The sequence below is a fragment of the Pan paniscus genome, chromosome 5 (assembly GCF_029289425.2).
Source record: "Pan paniscus chromosome 5, NHGRI_mPanPan1-v2.0_pri, whole genome shotgun sequence".
In the NCBI taxonomy this organism is placed as follows: Eukaryota; Metazoa; Chordata; class Mammalia; order Primates; family Hominidae; genus Pan; species Pan paniscus.
In genome coordinates this window covers 56129962-56148390 of record NC_073254.2, presented here as the reverse complement: position 1 = coordinate 56148390, position 18429 = coordinate 56129962, and the positions used below count along the sequence as shown (strand labels likewise).

Below are 18429 nucleotides of genomic sequence, written 5' to 3'. Positions count from 1 at the left end.
TCCTGCATTTCTTGTGTGCTCTCAGAGGTCAGAAAACCTTGAAGATGGTGGTGAGGCGTGTGTGCATGGGGATGGAGTGGGGAGGGGGTAGGGGGCTAGTTTGCATTGCCTGTTAGAACCTCCTCCTCCTGCTGCAATGAAACCCACTCCCAAGGCCATAGGCTGCTCCCTCCTGTGACATTCCTTAAGAGAGTTTGGATTTCATCTGGCCCTTTTCCCCAGTCCCCACTCCTTCCTTCCAGAATCCCTCGGAACCACTCCAAGCCTTCATTCCTGGAAGCAGTGCCCACTAATACCCCTGCAGCCCCCGTCTCAAGGCCTTCATCAGCTGAGTGTTCTCCAAGTTGCCCTAACTGTCTCAGAGCCTCTCATGCCCCCTGGACCTCTCCTGGCCTCCTCCAGGTCCAGGATATGTGTAGGGGGTGCTGGTCCAGCTGCCCCCAGTGTGGCCCTGCGGTCCTCACAGCCGCCATTGCTTCTCAGGCCATTCCCTCTGCACTCCAAGGCCGCCCCACAGATGGCCGTAGGGGCCCATGCAGTCCTGACAAGGCTTCCTTCTTTCTCAGACGCCTGGCAATAGGGGGATGCCTGAGGCTGGGTGTGTGACCCCCACTGGGCCTCCAGTGAAGCCCAGGGGCAAGTCTGGGCTGCCCCAGGCCTGGAGTAGCCCCCTCCCAGGCACCCCTCTGGCACTGTCATGGGCATCACCTATGCCTTGGAGCGACTTCATGGGGAAGAGCTGGAGAAGCTGAAGTCAGCAGGAGATTAATTAATCAAAACCCGAACACATCTGCTGTTAATTAATTCCATGCCAAGGTTAACTCTTCCCTCTGGGCTTCCCCTCCCCTTGGTGGGAAGAGGGAAATAATGGTGGGAGACAGCACCCCCTTAACCTTCTTCCCTTAGTGGGAAACATGAAGAAGGGAGGGGAACGTGAAGGGCAGGGCAGTTTCTGGGGTAAGAAAGCAGAAGAGGCAGGGCCCCCAGAGGGCAGGGCAGCCTCGTCCATGTGGGTGCTTTTTAGGGGTGGTAGGGGGCGTTTGCTTTTGAGAGTCAGGGTCCATGGCAATTAGTCATGAGTCCTGAGGAAATCTGAGATGGACAAATATCTTTATTTACAGCAACAGATAGAACAGACCCTCCCTCCCTCCCTTCCCTTCCTTTCCCCTTCCAGTCTTTTCCATACTGTTCCCCCTCCCGCCCCACCCCAGGCTCTCTCCTAGCCCTGCCCTCTGGGGTCACTGCGTGGGTTAGGCCCCCACAAAAGCCTAGGAAAGGAGACTGGAGAGGGCTGGCTGAGGGTGGGTGGGGCGTCTCTTTTCACATTTTTCTGTCCTCTAAGCCTGGGGTGGAGGAGAGAGGCAGGCACCAGGAGCAGGGAGAGGTAGAGAGCTATGGCCCCACCAGCCCACCCTCCCCAAGTAACTTTCACAGTGTTCCGCAGCCCTGGCTGCCCCCTGCGGCCCCCACCCCAGCCCTGCCCCTAGGTTGTCCTGTCAGGTCCTCAGCAATGTATGAATCTGGTAACCCAGTAAAGAGTTCAGGCTTCTCTGCCATGGGCCCACCACCCACGGCTGAGGAGGTGGCCCCTCTGAGTGCCCCCCACTATTTTCAAGGCTGGGGTTCTGAGAGGACATGGGTGGGTAGGAGAGGACCAGGGAGAGGGGGCTTCTCAAGCCTTGTGTGACAGTCCTGGGCCTGGCCCCACTCAGAGGGACCCTGCTGGAATCTGCAGGGGCGCCAGGCTGGCTTAGCCCCCGACAGAGGCTCAGGAGGAGAAGCAGAGCCCACAGCACTCCATGCAGATCTCCAGGCAGTCCGCGGACTCGCAGCAGGCATCCAGGATGCCGCAGTCCAGGTCGCAGGGCAGGTCGCAGTCGGCACACTCGCCAGAGCCACAGCAGCAGCAGCAGAGGCACGAGTCCTCCGAGCTGCAGGAGCCGCAGGTGGCGCAGTCCAGGACGATGTTGCACAGCGTCAGGAACTCGCAGAACAGGCAGGACAGGATGCAGTGGACACAGCAGTCTGCAGGGTGGCGGTGGAGAGGGGGAGGGGTGAGAGGGGAGGGATGAGAGGGGAGGGATGAGCGTGTGTGAAATAGCCGGGGGTGTGGGGGCCCGTGGCAGCGGCAGCAGCAGGGACGCTGAGTGTTCACTGTGTGCCTGAAGCTCACGAATCCGTCCCCACAGCTCCATTTTCTAGGTGATGACCCCGAGGCACAGACAGTTAAGCACATCGGAGCGGGCAGTCTGGATCATCCTTGCTCTTAGCCACCCTCTGTTTATTTGTTTAACCAACATATGGAGTGATACATGTTCTTGGCACTGTTCTGAGTGCTGTGCATGAATTACATTCATTTAGGCCTCCAATGACTCTATGAGGCAGGGGCCTTTACTAGCCCCACTCTACAGATGAAGAGACTGAGGTTAAGAGAAGTCAGCCGGGCCCAGTGGCTCATGCCTGTAATCCCAGCTCTTTGGGAGGCCGAGGTGGGCGGATCACCTGAGGTTAGGAGTTCGAGACCAGCCTGGCCAACATGGCGAAATCCCATCTCTATTAAAAATACAAAAAATTAGCTGGGCGTGGTGGCATGCACCTATAATCCCAGCTACTCGGGAGGCTGAGGCAGGAGAATCGCTTGAACCCAGGAGGTAGAGGCTGTAGTAGTGAGCCGAGATCACACCATTGCACTCCAGCCTGGGCAACAAGAGCTGGACTCTCTCTCAAAAAAAAAAAAAAAAAAAAAAAGAGAGGGAGAGTAGTTAAGTCTGCACCCAGAATCCTACCACCTGGCTCATCTCTCACCTGGACACCTTCGACAGCCTGCTTACGGGTCTCCCTTTGACCACTGCCACCTGGCATCTCCACTCCACACCACAGCCAGAGGGATCCTTTAGAAATACCTGTTGGATCCTGGCCCTCCTCTGCTCAGACCCCTCCCATGGTTCACATGTCGCTTGAGATAAAAGCTGAAATCTTTGAAGTGGCCTCTGAGGCCCCCTGTAGTGTGGTCCCTGTGCCCTCTTAGTTCTCTTCTCCCACTCTTCTCCTCCAGATCACTCTGCTCTGGCCACGCCAGCCTCCTGGCTGCTCCTTGGCCATGCAGGCGCTGATTCCTCTGCCTGGAACAATCTTGCCACAGGCACGTGCTTGGCTGAGTCCCTCATCTCCTTCTTTGCCCAAATGCCTCTCTCACCGAGGCCTTCCACCACCCACTTCAATACCGCAACCGGCTGGCTCTGCCTCACACTCCCTGCCTGGCCCTACCTGACTGCCTTCTTCTTCCCTCAGAGGACATCGCCTCCCACTGTACTACACGGTTTCCTCATATTCATTGTCATCTCCTTCTACCGGATATGTAAGCTCCAGCAGGGCAGGCATCTTTGCCCATTTTGTTCAATGAAAGATTACAAGTCCCTAGAACAGCGCCAGACACATAGAGGTGCTCAGTGAATGGAATAGAAATGCATGAAGCTGCGCTGGGCACCAGCTGGGAGGTGGTGGAGCTGGGACTTGAATCCAGGCTGCTGGCTCTAGAACCCACGTCCTGCAGCCCTCCGTGTGCTGGGGCCAGGCCATGGGGCAGAGCGTGCAGCTCTCCTGGCCAGGGGGCCCCCTGGGAGGTTCACTGTGCTGTGGAGGGTCTAACCCTGTTCTCCTGCATTCCTGTGTGGAGGGAACTAGGGTCTTGTGATCTCTCTCCAAACTGGATAGGGTAGTTATCTTCTAATGTAAATCTAATGAGGTCACCACCTTGTTTAAAACCCTTCAGTGGCTCCCTACTGCTCTCCAGATAGTCTAGGCTCACTGCCTGGTTGGTAAGGACCTCCCAGGACCCCTGCCTGCCAGGAGTCTCACCTTTGGCAGTTCACCCTCCAGCCACACTGGTCACTTCTCAGCTCTGTGCTCATGCTCTCCTGGCTGGAGCCTCCTTCTGGTCTTTTAAGGCATGTTCAGACATCGCCTCCAAGCCTTCCCAGGATTCCCTCCCCAGATTTCTGGGCTGGTGTGAGTGGTCCCCCTGTGTTTGTGTAATCCTCTGCGTGAGTTTATCATTGCACTTATCACATTGTATGGCGATTACCTATCTACGTCTCTCATGAGAGCTTTATGAGGTCATGAACCAGGTATCCAGCACATAGCAGGTGCCTAGGACATTTCATTTTATTTTTCTTTGAGACAAAGTTTTGCTTTTGTTGCCCAGGCTGGAGTGCAATCTCGGGCACGATCTTGGCTCACTGCAACCTCCGCCTCCGGAGTAGCTGGGATTACAGGCGCCCACCGCCACGCCTGGCTAATTTTTTGTATTTTTAGTAGAGACAGGGTTTCACCATTTAGGCAAGGCTGGTCTTGAACTCCTGACCTCAGGTGATTCACCTGCCTCGGTGGATCCCAAAGTGCTGGGATTACAGATGTGAGCCAACGCGCCTGGCCAGGACATTTTAAATGAATAAATGGCTCCTTCATAAATAAGACTGTTGGGACTGGGCTCGGTGGCTCACGCCGGTAATCCCAGAACTTTGGGAGGCCGAGGCGGGTGGATCACCTGAGGTCAGGAGTTCGAGACCAAGCTGGCCAATATGGCGAAATCCTGTCTCTACTAAAAATACAAAAATTAGCTGGGCGTGGTGGGACGCGCCTGTAGTTCCAGCTACTCAGGAGGCTGAGACAGAAGAATCGCTTGAACCCGGGAGAAGGAGGTTGCAGTGAGCCAAGATTGCGCCACTGCGCTCCAGCCTGGGCGACAGAGCGAGACTCCATCTCAAAAAAAAAAAAAAAAGGAAAAAGACTGTTGGGCAGAATCTGCTTTGCAGAGTGGGAAGGTTTCTGAGCATGTTATGTGCAAGTGTGTTTTGCAGATGCCCAGGCCAGGGTCCCTTCACATGGACAGGAATCACTGGAACATTCTGAGGTAAAGGTCAGGCCATCACTGAGCTCAGGCAGCTGTTGGCCATGTTCAATTGATGGCTGATGAGGAGGGGACTGGCTGCCCCTGTGGCCCTGCAGAGGATCTTTGTGTTGTAGGCGCATCGGCTGGCTGGGTGTCTGGATCCTCTGACCTCCTACTGCACCTTGCAGCCCTGCCCTGGCACCATTTTATTTTGCTACATTTTCTTTTTTCCTCCCTTAACAGAAAATTTCTGTTTCCAGAAACAGAGTGGCTTAAGATGGATCAACCCAGGTGGCTCCGTTCCTTGTCACAGCAACTCTGGGAAAGCAGGGATGGGGAGGGGTTTGGGGGGTGGTAGGGAGGTGGCCTTGAGAAGGCAGGTACACCTTTACCCAACAGGTGTACTTTGCAAGGTTCTAAGATTTGGTCATGCGTCAGGTTCCCTGCAGGGCTTGTTAAGCTCCACCAGAGATTCCAATCCAGTAGGCGTGGAAGGAGGCTGAGATCCTGCATTTCTAAGCAACAGCCTGGTGAAGGTGCTCCAGTGGGCCCATGCGTCATGCTTCGAGGAACCCAGCTTTGGAGGCCTCTCCCAGGGAGAGATGGGATGGGTGCTTACCTTCCTGTGCCTGGAGGGGGATCTGGGAGGTGGTGGATTTGCTGCTGCTCTTACTCTTCTTGCTGCCCTGGCTGGCGAGAGATGGGTGTGTCTGCAACTTCCGGTGGGCCTTGGGGCCACCCAGGGCACCATTCCCCGCCCGTCTGGTGCCACCCAGCTCTGAGGGGTGGCCAGAGCCATTCGGCAGAAGTGGGGTGCAGCCCAAGGGGTTCCCCTGAGGCTGGCCTGGGGAGATGAAGAGAAAGTGTGATGGGAAAAGGGTGGGGGTCATTCACCCTCCAGAGCTATGCTCGAATCCTGCCTGCTGCATTCTTACATACACCCCAAAGCACCCAGCCAGACCTGTATCCTGCAGATGGGGAAACTGAGGCCCAGAGAGAAGAAATGACTAGTCCAGAGCCATGCCATGAAATTGAGTTGGGCCTAGCTCCTGACTCTCAGTTCAGTGCTCAGTCCAGAAATGACAGATGTATAAGGGCAGGGGCTCGGAGCCCTGGACCTCTCCTTTGTTCCTCACACAAAGTCCATTCTCCTGCTCTTGTCATCCTGGGGTTTTGGCAGAGTGGTGGCAGTGGCAGTGCTGGGGAAGAGGGGTGGTTTGGCTCGGGTTGGGAGCGCAGCAGTGAAGCAGTTAATCTTCACCTTGGCCTCTGCCAAGCCCCCAGCTGTTATTGCCCTTGGCGCACTGGGTGATTTATTGGAAACATCTGTTTGGAGATGAACGCCTGGCTCTGGAATCCAGGGGCTCCTCACTGCAGCCCCTCTACCTCCTGCTCCTTCCTCCTGGTGCCTCCACTCAAGCCTCTGCCCTCCGCACCCCCAACCCCATCCTGCCTCTATGGGCAGCTGGCAGAGGGGTCTGGGAGAGGAGGGAGGGAAGAAGGCAAGAAGAAGGGCAGTGGGGAGACCCCTGAAGCCAGGACCCCTGGGTCCCCATTGCAGGCTGAGGGACCAGACTTCAGCTTTATCAATGGGGTACAGGCAAGGTGACCCTGGAGACCCCCCAAACCCCGAATTCCTTCCTGCTCCTCTCTCAGGGATGTTCAGTTCTGGGTGAGAACCAGCTGGCTCAGTTCTGCTCTCAAGAGATGAGGGGAGGTGTGTATGGTGAGGGGAGTGAGGAGGGACTGAAGAGGGGTCACTGAGAGCTCTGGGGCCCCTCAGCTGTGCAGGGGTCCTGACTCCTGGGCAGGACCCTGTGGCCCCAAGGACCCTCTGTAAATGTGGGGCACTTCAGTCCCTCAGGAGCTGGGATCTGGATCCCCATCTCCCTCCAGGCCTGGTCTGTGTATGTGAATTGTGTAGGAGATGTCTTGGGGGCCCTGGAGCCCAAGGAGAGGGGAGGGTGGCCTCGGTGCCTCCCTTGGCTGAAGAGGCCGGGTCTTCCAGTGATGGCAGCAGTCACAACATTGCACACTGCCTGCTTCCTGCACGCCAGCCCTTCTAAGTACTTGCTGCTCACGGATCCCCTCAGTATTGCTAGTCTTCTTTTACTAATGAGGAAACTGAGTCCCGGAGAGGTAGAGGTACAGTAAGTTGCCCAAGGTCACACAGCTAGCAAGTGTCAGAGAGGTACAGTAAGTTGCCCAAGGTCACACAGCTAGCAAGTGTTAGAGATTAGGAGCTGGGGCTCAGAGGGCAGAGGCCAGCATGGGGGCAGAGGCTGGGAGACAAGCGACTGAGGAATAAGCTGCTACTACCATGACAATCACTACCCTCATAACTGGTGTTATGTACCAGGCACAGTGCTAGAAGCTTTAGGTGGAGCAGCTTCTTTTTTTTTTTTTTTTTTTTTTTTGAGACGGAGTCTAGCTCCATGCCCAGGCCAGAGTGCAGTGGCGCAATCTCGGCTCCCTGCAACATCCGCCTCCTGGGTTCACACCATTCTCCTGCCTCAGCCTCCCGAGTAGCTAGGGACTACCTGCGCCCGCCACCACGCCCGGCTAATTTTTTGTATTTTTTAGTAGGGATGGGGTTTCACCGTGTTAGCCAGGATGGTCTCGATCTCCTGACCTCGTGATCCGCCCGCCTCAGCCTCCCAGAGTGCTGGGATTACAGGCGTGAGTAGGTGGAGCAGCTTCTTTAGGCACCGCAATAGATCTACTACTGGCCCCATTTCACAGATGAGAAAACAGAGGCCCAGAGAGGGGAAAACTTGCCAAAGGTCCTCTAGCTGGGAAGTGGAGTGGGGAGGGCATGAAGATTGGGAGAAAGGAACTGAGGACAAGGTGGGGGATCGGGGGAGGGTGGGAAGCAGGGTTCTGGAGAGGCTCCATGCTGGGAGCCTCCAGCAAGAGGTGTGGCTGGTGCCTGCATCTGGGTAAACAGGGTTAAGGCTATGGGAAGTGGCCAGGCCTGAATCATCAGGCCCCCACCTCTTGGCCCCACACAGGGTGACTGGGCCAAGTCCTTGGCCAGCTTTAGTGCCCCTTGCCCTTCTGCCTAAACATGGGCACAGTGACCAGAGGGCGGGAGTGTGCGGTGAGCTGAAGGATCTGGGCGATGTGGACAGACACAGAGCTTGTCTGTGGCCATGGCCGTGGGGGCTGAGTCACAGAGCAAACACTCAGGGCTCACAGACACAGGAGTGTCTGTCCCATTCCCACCAGACCCCCTCCTCCACTGCCAAGGTGCTGACCTCTTTCTCTCAATTCTGCTAGTGGGTGTGCTGGAGGAGACCGAGGGCCGTGCACTAGTGGGATTAGTAAGCCTGACTTCCAGGGAGTCCAGCTTAGCCCCAGATGCCCTGGCTGGAGGAGGCTCCCAGCTCAGTCATGCCAGCTGGGCATGCAGGCAGGCACTGCAAAGAGTGTTGGGCCGGGAGACCTGAGTTTCCCAGCTTGGGACCCGGGTGGGCCGTTCTCTGTGCCTGTTTCCTCATCTCTAAAATGGGCTTCGAGTAGCCATCCTGCTGCCTCATTGCAGACTGATTAGGAGTGCAAGTGAGCCCACTCAGGGAAAGAAAGTTGGAAAGTAAAAATGTGTCTAAAGATGTGGGCAAATCTTCGTTAGTTATAAAATGATCCCAGCTGTTGCTTCTCCTGTTCTTGAGGGTGAAGGTGGAAAATTCTCTCCCTCCCCCCAGGACCTCCTTGGAGAACTCGAGCCAGGCCTGGGAATGGAGCTGAATTTTGTTCTTTTCGCCCTAGAGCAACTGGGGGCTTCTTCGTTTTACCCCTGATTCCCGGAAGGATGGAGATGCATCAGGCCCTGGCTCCCTGCCCGACCCCAGCCCCGTAGCTCTCTTCCTGAGGCAGGGGGTGCCTCTCTCCAGGTAGCCGCATGCTCTCTGTCCTGAGCCATTTTGCCTGGAGCCTGCCCACACTCCCTGCTTCCTAGTCACTTTGCAGTGGAGGTCTTCCCCTTGACAGAAAGCACAGTGACAGTGCCCTTCCCCTTTCTGCTGCCTGTGCTGCCATACTCAAGGTTCTGGCCAAGCGGGTGCACCCATTTTTGCCAACCCATTTGGGTTGAGCTCCCTAGTGCAACCCTACATGCTGCCATCCAACCTCCTGGCCCCCTAGGACTCACATGTCACAGCTTCTGTGGGGACGTCGAGGTCAGTGCTGTCCAGGGCCTGGGGGATGCCAGGGCCATTGCCTTGGGGCATGGGGGTTGCCGCCTCCTCCAGGGAGCCCTCCTCTGGTGCTGCCTCCGCAGGGTGAGTGGATCCTGTTACTACCTCCAGCCCAGGAAGGAGGGATAGGGTCTGGGCTAGGAAAAAAGCAGATGACTGAGGTCCATTTTCCTGAGGCCTTCCTGTTTGCCCAGCCGTGGGCCCCGCCCCACAGCCCAGCATGCCCACTGAACCCTCATTCTTTGTCTGTCTGCATCAGTTATGCAGCCCTTACTCTAGCTGACAACAGCACTGGGCTCCAAAATAGAAAGCTCCCAAACCACAATCTGGGAGTGAGCAAGGGTGTGCATGCATTTGAGTGTGTGCACGTGTGCATGAGGTGTCGGGAGGGGCAGAGATGGCAGAATATAAAGAGAAGTAGGGAGAGGAGGCAGAAACACAACACAGGGGAGAACAGACGGACGGTCAGCAACGGAGAGATAGGGACAGGCATCGAGAGTGACAGGGAGAATCAAAGGGACAGTGAGAGGTAGAGGTAAAGGGAGATAGAGCATCGGACTGCGAGAGATTGGGCACGGAAAAGGAATCCACAGTGACCCAGTGACAGACAGCCTGAGACGGGAGTGAGACGCAGCAATAGCATGGAAGTCAGTAATGGAGAGAAAGATAGAGATGGGGCAGGGGCAGAGGCGACAGAGAAGGTAGCACTGTGTGATACAGAGCACGGAGGGAGACAGGGGAGAAACTGGGTCAGAGAGGATGATGGTAGAGGAGTCAGAGGAACCTGGGGGTGAGGAGCAGGGAGGGGCTACAGTCAGGAGGAGGACAAGGAGCCGGCCGGAGCACTGGGGAAGAGGTGAACCGCAGCCACATGTAATTACAGTGGCACTGTGCAGGGGCGGCAGGAGGCAGAAATGGAGCCACCTTCAAACCCACAGCTCCCCAGCCTGCAGGACTAGGGCCCCTAGGCTCAGGGGGAAAAAGGGACGGGGGATGGGAGGTGAGGGAGGGAGGAAGAAAGGGGTCCCAGCTTCCACACACTCAGCCAGGGGTCAGGGGCGGGCCCAGGCTGTGGCAATGAAAGGGTGTAGGGTGCAGCCTGGGCCTCTCATCAGACCTCAGCCTATGCAGTTAGTTGGAAGGACAGGGGTCTAAAGAGGGTGGCCTTCTACCTGCCCCCTCCCCAAATATCATGTTGGGAGAAGGAGCAAGGAGACACAGAAACAAGAGACTCAGAGATGCAGAGGCCAAAAAAGCGCAGGGAGAGGCAGGGTGACACAGAGGGGGACACAAGGAGAGGCAGGGTGACACAGAGGGGGACACGGGGAGAGGCAGGGTGACACAGAGGGGAACACGGGAAGAGGCAGAGTGACACAGAGGGGGGACATGGGCAGACAGGGAGATGATGAGAAACAGCAGGGAAGCCCAAAGAGTACACACTCCACAGAGAGACCAGAAAGAGGCACATGCAGAGACAGAGACACAGAGAGACACAGGGTAGTCTTGGGAATTGAAATGGAATCAATCACAGAGAATAGTGAGGGGTTGACACAGAGAGGGAGAGAGTGGTGGTGGGGGAGAGAGGCAAAGAGAGGGAGATGAGAGATCAAAGAAGAGAGGAGGGAGGTAATTAGAGGGATCAGTGGAGGCTTGGGCATGCAGGCCTGGGGGATGGGAGTTGGAAGCATGCTGAGGAGAAGATCCTGTGGCCCAGCTGCCTCCCTGGGCCCATAGCACAGCCCTCTGTGGCCATGACTCTCAGTGACCCTCATGACCCTTGTTCCAAGGGGTCTGGTCCCCCACAGCCAGGGGAATGGACGCCCCAGAGGCCCCATGTGGGAAGCACAGAGGGCGGCAGGCCCAGCAGGCATGCTCTCACCTGCCCAGGGAAAAACCACAGGGCTTGCCTGGAGACAGGAGCTGGGGCAATGGGGAGGGAGGACTGGCGCTCCTAGGATTTGTGCAGGGCAGGAGAGTTATTTGCTGGGAACCCTTCCCGGGGCCCATGGCTCCAAGGAGGCAGGGGTGGGTTCCTTCCAGCTCCATCTGCTCTTTGGGCCTGTTGAGAGCTCCCCTCATAGCTGGGTTAATCGTTGGGAAATCAAATAGCTTTTGGACGATCAGAGGATTTGGACAAGGGGGAGCAGGCAAGTGGAGACGCTGGTGCTAGACGGTGCCTCTCCTAGCCCTGAGCCTGGTCTACACCAGCTTGGATATGGCTCTTGAAGGCTAAGACCAAGTTGCCAGGAAAAGGGAGGCTCAGGGTCCTAATTTCCAGGAAACCAGGGGCCTGCCTAGCTCCAGACCCTGGCCCCCAGAGGCATCTTGCTATGGCCCTGGGCCCTGAACTGGGGGACCTGACTCTCCCACAGGGTGTAATGAGACAGAAAGATCTGAGTGAGGAGCAGAAGATCCAAGCCCTACATTCACCAGTTACCAGCCTGGCAAATTATCAGAGTTGGGTTACTTTGCATGGAAAGGGCAGTCCTAATCTCATGCCACAGGGTTTCAAGGAGGAAAGAAATGCTCATCAGGGGGTTGTTCGTGAGCCTTTCACCCACAGCCCTACTACTCTTCCCTCCTTCCCTTCCTCTCTTCTTTCCTTCCTCCCTCCTTTCTCTCTCTCTCTTTTTTTTTTTAATGAGTAGTTTGGCTTCTGACCTTTCCCCTTCCATCCTTCCCTCCTTCCCTCCCTCCCTCCCTCCCTCCTTCCTTCCTTCCCTCCTTCCCTCCTTCCTTCCTTCCTGTGCTGTGTGGTTTAACATTTATTAAGCACCTACGAGGCACCCAGCAATATGACAAGTATTGGGTATACCCGAGTGAGAAAGACCAGCTCACGGCCTCGGAGTTCTCGGTTAGGGGAGAGGTGGGCCGGTGGCTCTTACATACCCAGAGGTGCAAGAGTTACACTGGGGCATCTGGAAGAATGGTGGAAGCACAGAAGACGGGCACCTAGCCCAGATGGGTGAGTGTGTCAAGCAGGCTTCCTGGGGCAGGCAATACTCACACTGAGTCTTGACCAATCAGCAGCACACAGGGGGAGTTTTGAGAAGAGCAGCAGGAATCAAGACCCCCGAGTGAGCCGCTACAGAGCGAGCAAGGAAGCCACATGCTGCGGGGTGGTGTTGAGGCTGGGAAGCCTAGAATGATAGCGGGGCATGACAGGCCTTATGGTCACTTCCCAGGCTTCCTGCTGAGGTCACCAGGGCTCACAGAGGTGACACTGTGAGTCCTATGGTAGAGAGAGCCAGGACTTCTGCTCCCTGCCCTGCTCCCCCTCCTCCCCGCAGTGTTAGAGAGGGAGGAAGGCAAGGAAGAGGGTTTAAGGAGCCTGGAGTTCACATCTCCACCTGCCTTACCCAAAGCGTCTCCGCTCTCTGGGCAGCCTCTCCTGACAGTCACCTACAGGGCTGGTGACCTTGGATCTGGTGGGAACAGGAAATTACAGAGTGCAGACCAAGGCCCGAGGAGGCCCATCCCACAGGAAGCCTACCAGGCATCAGACCGTGGAGGAAAAATGAGGAAGGAAAGAAAACCAAGTCCAATAATCCTGACCTGGAGACACACAGAGGGACAGAGAACCTCCGGAGCCAGGAGGGGCCACAGAGGGGACCCAGCAAACCAGCACGGAGGGCAGAAGAGGGAGCCGTGCCAGATATCCAGAGACAGGGAAGCAGAAGGAAAAGGAAGAAGCAGCTGCAGGAAGACCTGGTCTGCAGAGGAGACACTGCCTGGGTGGCCCAGACCCCTAGGTGTGGACTGAGAAGCAGCTCCTGCTTGGAACAGATGGGGCAGAGGCGCCAAGAGCCCACTTTTCCATTCTGTAACCAAGAGACACCGCTGTCCAGCCACAGAGGGGAGAACATCTCAGGGAAGAAACTTCTGGAGGGTGGAAGTGTGGGGTGGGCAGGAGGCAAGGGGGTGGCCAGCAAAGGTGAAGGAGGCCCCCTGTGTGGATGTGCAATTCATGTACTGCAGAAGGTGCCTGCCAAGGGGGTGAGCGGATGTGGCTGAAGTCCTTGCCCTCCTAGTAGGTGCCATCTGCTCACCCAACTGCGCACCTGCTCCATCTGACCAAGGGGGTTCCTTTTTCTAATCTGCACCGGGTGCCACACATGCTGGCTCCGAGCAGAAGCCCCCAGCCCTGTGCTCCTCTCTCAAGGGTGGCTATCTACAAAGGGGAGATACGGAAAGGCAACAGCCCCTTTGCTTCAATACACTCTCATTCCTAACACGGGGTAAGATTCTGGTAAATGCCTGGAGCTCTGGAAAGATGCCCCAGATGGGAGTGGGAGAGCCATGTTTAAATCCATGAGCCCGAGAGGAAAGGCCGAGACTCACACCCTCGGCAAGGACTCTGTGGGTTCTCTCTGCTTGCCATCCACCAAGTTGAGGGGTGGTCCTGGACCAACAGGGAGTAGGGGGGAACCTCTTTCAGGTGGGATGGTTTCAAGCCTGCACAGTGCCCATGGGAGTTTCAGCCAAAAGATCCCTGGCTGGTGTGGAGAGAGGCCTGTGTTCCAGAGCTCCACGGCCTACTGCCTTAAGTTTAGCCCTCGTCATTGTCTTTGTGGACCGTGGATCTGGGCTTCCCACTTGGAACTCTGACCGTCTCTGGAGAGGGAAGGCCAGAACCTCATATGGTCAGAGAGTGGTGGCTGGAACCCCACACTTCAATCTTTCCTTGGCTTGGCATTCAAGCCCTCAGTCTGGACCTTCAATCTATCAATGTACCAGGATCCTGTGTTCCAGGCAGACTGGCCTCCCCATGGTCTGGGCCATTGCCGGATCTTCTGACCAGTCCACCCATGCTTATATTATTCCTGTTGACCAGAAGGTACTACCTACCCCTCCCACTCTCCAAACCCAACTCATCCTGGACCAAGCTCAAACTTCACCTCTTCCTCTAGACAGCTTTCTCTGACCCAGTTGCTAAGAATTTAGCTCCAGTGTCCCCTCTTGTTAATTACAATTTGCTAGTGAAATCCTGGCTTCTTAACCAGACTACAGCCCTCCCAACTCACTCCCTTGGAGTGGTGTCCATATTCATCTCTGCATCCCCAGGGGGCACTCGGCAAATGCCTACTGGGGAGTACTTTCTGGAGTTTGGAATGCCCCTGTCAGGGGAAGGAGAAAGAGAAAGAAATGAAGACTAGGGGTGGCATCTGGACCTGAACCCCAAGAAAGTCAGAGAGGGTGGACTCCTTTGATGCACACATGGTTGATGCGAATCCAATGGTCACACTCCCAGGCCACCAAGCTGAAAACTAAAGAGGGCCTGAGCTGGCCAGTTAGTCTGGGACAAGTTGGTTTTATTTTAGGTCTGAAGGCTCCAAATCCCCAGGAAATTCAATTTAGAGCCATGAACAGGAATGTGACGCCCCAATGCTGGGCAAAAATGTGCCTGTGGGCTAGGGAGCCAGGCTCCCGGGGCTCTCAGGGGTGGGTGGGGAGGAGGCCACTAGGAGAGCCAAGGGTGTGGGGGCTTGGCCACCTGCCCCTACCAGATCTGCCCTGAGTCCCCTTGTGCCCTGTCTGCATCTGGGGTGGCTGAGGGAGGGGGTCGACTTGCTCCCTGGCTGTCCTGCCAGCAGAGCCCCTGGGGCAGCGCTGTGGCCTTGCTGTTCTGTCAGCACTCAGGGAGTAAAGCGTGGGGGATTCTGGTCTCAAATTCAGGCATCTGTGGGGTTTTGGCTGGGTCTCCTGCGGTTTGGGCTTCCTGGGCAGCAGGCTCATTCTCCCAAGGCGGTGGCAGAGCGAAGCCTTGAGTTATGAAAGCCGCATTGTCTGGCCCAGCCCAGGCTGGGGAGGGGGTCTGCTGGGGTGCTGGGGGGCCTCAAGTTACAGCCCAGAGCTTAACCCTCCCAGTTGCCCACGCTGGCCCCGGTTCTGTGCAGTTAGCCCTCTCCTCTTGCTGCTGGAGCTGAGAATGGCTTCAACAAGGAAGGGGATCTTGGAAGGAGGTAGTGGAGGGAGAGCAGAGAAAATGGATAAGGGGAGGGAGAAAGCTGGAGAGAGTAAGAGGACGGGAGAGCAGGAGGCTGAGGAAGGGAGGAGGCAGGAGGGAGGCCCAGCGGGACAGGGAAGGTTCCCAGACACAGAGAAGGACCCTTCCAAGTGCCCTGCCCCCAGCTGTCCCTCTGGGCTGAAGGAGTCCAGTTCTTGGAGGCGCTCATCCTGCAGAAGGCCCCGTTGCAGGGGCCCCACAGAGACAGCAGGCAATTTGAGGCTTGGCCAAGATGGGCTGTAGACACATTGGCCTCATGTATGTGCTGGCTGTTGGCCAGACATCTTCCACTTGTCCTCACTCTGGTTTAGAGGACCAGAGTCCTAGACAGACAACTAGGCGTCCATACCAAGTAGGTGGGGAGTGGAGAGGGGCCTCCTAGAACAGGCAGGCAGGCAGGCCGGCTTCGAGGGCGCATGTGGAGGCTGAGGCCAGAGAAGGGAAGGAGCTTGTCCAAGGCAAGGCAGGGAGTTCGTGTCAGAGGTTCAGGAGCAGACCTTCATTATTCAGAGTCAAAGAGGGGAAAGGGGGAATGGCGCTGGTGGGGAGGAAGGCAACGACTTAGACAGTGGAGATTCCAATGATGAAATCCGGGTCCACACTCCTGCACGCGGTTCCCCTGGCCCTGAACACATCCCAGAGCTTCCTGACTTCTCCTTGACCCGGACTTCCATTTGGGAGCTTCGGCTTAGGCACCTGGCCAGTGAGGGGAAGGGACTGAGAACCAGGGCCGGCGAGGCCCCTACTCCAAACCCCTTCACGGAGTCACAAACCGTCCTTGGCGTGAGAGGCTCCCCCAGGAATCGCGGGTAGGTTACAGACGGCGCCAGGCGCGGGACGGGGCATTTCACTTGGGCTGAAGACACTGGGTTGGGGTGCGTGTGTGTGCACAGGGCAGGGGCGGCGGGGGCTGGCCGGCACGAGAGGGAAGGAAGGCGAGGGAGAAGGGATGGCAAGAAAGAGGGGAGGGGCTGGGTCCTGCAGCCGCTCGCGGCAGACAAAAGTTTTCGGGAAGCGCTGGGCTCTGGTTGGGCTGGGGGAAGGGAAGTAGAGAAAGATTCAGACAACGCCCCCTCCCCCACACCAGGCCCCCACAAATATTTACACACTGGGCAGAAACAGTTGAGACACAAATCCCAGACGGACAGACAGACACCGCGGAGTGTATGTGTGTGTTTGTGTGTGTGTGTGTGTGTCTGGTGTCGGGAGTTGCGGGGAGTTGGAGCCAACTTGGCGCAGCCGCAGCCTCTGTTCAGGGCCCTGCCTCCCTCGCCCAGCCCCCTACTCTCCTTGGACCAAGTCCTCAAACCCAGACTTTTCGTCCCTACCCCCACCAAGCTCCCCGGAACGGTCTCCCCGCGTCTGGGGACGGAGAGGAGAACTAATAACCGGCCCCTTCAGCCGCCCACTCGCCCCTGTCCAGCTTCGCTCGCCACTCCCGGTCCTACCTGGGCCCGGGGCTGCGCTGGGGGCTCCATAGGGCGCGTCGCAGCCAGAAGGGCGCTGGCCGCTCACCTGGTACATCGGCCCCGGACCTGCGGAAAACAGGGCTCAGCGGGCGGCGCCGGAGGCGGGCAGGGGGCGATTCCCCCGCAGATGCGCGCCTCCCACGTCCACTCACTCGTGCGAGCCGCGCTACGCTCTCTTCCAGCCGGATCCCCGCGCGGGGCCCGCCATGCGCGCCTGCTCCGGGCGCCCCTGCCCAGGTCCCGCTGGCTCCCGGGTGCTCGCCTGGCGCCCCCTCCCCTCTCACTCGCTGCTTTCTCCCATTTCGGCGCCAGCTCACGCCGTTCGCCCCTTCCTTCTTCCTTCTCTCCCTCCAGCCCCCCTCGCTCCTCCCCTATTCGCCTCTCCCCTCCCCTCTTCCCTGGCCCACCCTCTCCCCGCCCCCTCCTCGCCTTCCCAGTCGCCCCTCTGCGGGTCCCCTCCCCCGCGCCGGGCTTGGCCCAGCCAGGAGCCGGACACGTCTGTCCGCGGGGCGCCCGAGGCCCGAGCCCCCACAGGAAGCCGGCTGGGCGCGCTTCCTCCGCGCTCTCGGAGCGGGGCCTCAGTCTCCCCAACTCCCTGCTCTCTGAGGCCCGGAGATCCGCGGGCTGCACGTTTTCCTTTGCCTGTCCAAACTCTGCAAAAGTTTCTGGAAAATCAGGAGAAAGAGAAAAACCTCAACCACTTCGTGGAACTGTCTGAATAATTGCGGCCTCCAAATCTCTTTGCCCCAAAGATGGGCGCGATCAAGTTTCTCAGTCACGTTTTACCCACCCCCTCGGTCTCCTCCCGGGGTCCTAAGCCAGGGACAGGGATCTGGGCTCCCAGGCCACCCGCCCACAGCGCCAGAGTTGTCTGTCCGGGAAATCCGGTTAGTGACCAACCAGCCTGCCCTGTGCCGCAGCAGCCCAGAGCATCCTCGACCCTCCTGCCCCTACCAGCTGTGCGTGGGAATGTGTGTCAGAAAACCGACTTTGGGGGCAAAGAGAGGTCCTCCGAATTCAGCCCTTCTTTGGGATCCAGACTGAATCCGAGGGCTTCTAAGATGAGGGTTCGGGGAGAAAGGGGAGGGAGGGAGCCTCTCCCGGTGGGGCCAGCCGGGCGGCGCGTCTGGATGGCGAGCCGTGGTGTTAGGAAGGAGCCGCTGCCAGGCAGTCCGAGAGGGTTCAGGGACCCTCAGCGCGACCCCGGAACCTGGTCCCCGAGAATGGGGAAGACTTTGGAGCCTGCGGCTCTCCAGGTGGGGCTGGGCGGGCCCGTGGGATGATGCTCAGGTGGGGCAGCCCCCTGGGGTGACAGCGTCTCGGCCATACTTGTCTAGGGCCGCCTAGGAGCCGCGTCTGGGCTCCCCGCCACGAGGGCCAGTGAGCACACTGGAAGGCAGCGGCGGCACCAGGCCACCTTTTCTAGTCCCGCTTCCAGCCGGGTCTGGAAGTGGAGAGCTGGGACGCAGGAGGCCGGGCGTCCCAGCTCCCCACTTCTTGGACTCTCCTAGCCCCCATAGTCGCTACTTAACGGCTATCGCAGGTCCTGGGGCGCCGTCGGGGCCAGGACCGGGATGGCCCCCACGGCGCCGGCAGCGCTCTCGGCACCCGCGGCCACGTCCCAGCGATGGGCTGGGGTGGTTGCGGCCCGGAGGAAGGTGGGGCGGGACAAGAAGAGAGTGTTCCGCCCCCCAGGCCGGGCTGCTAGCTGCGGGGGTCTGTCCTAGTGCTCCAGGAGCCGGCCGGGATCCGGCTGCTGTCCGGGAGCTCTGAAGAGCTGAGCCAACTCCCCCTTCCTGGCACGGGCTGAGTCACCCGGACGGGACGCGCCCGCGCCTGGGCCTGGCGGCTGCTGCATTCTTACCT

The 18429-nt window shown here is 58.0% G+C and overlaps 1 protein-coding gene across 5 annotated transcripts; it reads right to left on the bottom strand.

The window, feature by feature from the left end:
- Positions 1 to 1092: 1092 nt before the first annotated feature.
- Positions 1093 to 18185, bottom strand: MDFI (MyoD family inhibitor). Of its 5 annotated transcripts, none has more exons than XM_003833310.5 (5): positions 16716 to 16908; positions 16543 to 16629; positions 9042 to 9224; positions 5511 to 5735; positions 1093 to 2025 (listed from the first exon to the last, which is right to left on the bottom strand). In XM_003833310.5, exons 2-5 carry the CDS (start codon positions 16616 to 16618, stop codon positions 1769 to 1771), a joined length of 741 nt encoding a protein of 246 aa, XP_003833358.1. In that variant the 5' UTR covers positions 16619 to 16629; positions 16716 to 16908; the 3' UTR covers positions 1093 to 1768. The 5 variants fall into 5 exon arrangements, with proteins under 5 accessions (XP_003833358.1, XP_008957066.1, XP_024785085.1 ...); XM_008958818.4 differs by having other exon boundaries at positions 16848 to 16866; XM_024929317.4 differs by lacking the exon at positions 16716 to 16908 and adding an exon at positions 18096 to 18185 and having other exon boundaries at positions 1177 to 2025; positions 9042 to 9219.
- Between the last annotated feature and the right edge of the window lie 244 nt (positions 18186 to 18429).

Excerpts from the sequence above, each read along its gene's own strand:
- MDFI (XM_003833310.5), bottom strand. The coding sequence starts at position 16,618 with ATGTACCAGGTGAGCGGCCAGCGCCCTTCTGGCTGCGACGCGCCCTAT. Across the intron at positions 9,225-16,542 it reads CAGCGCAGCCCCGGGCCCAG|CCCAGACCCTATCCCTCCTT; the intron begins GTAGGACCGGGA and ends CTTTTTTCCTAG. Across the intron at positions 2,026-5,510 it reads CCCCCTCCAGGCACAGGAAG|ACTGCTGTGTCCACTGCATC; the intron begins GTAAGCACCCAT and ends GCCACCCTGCAG.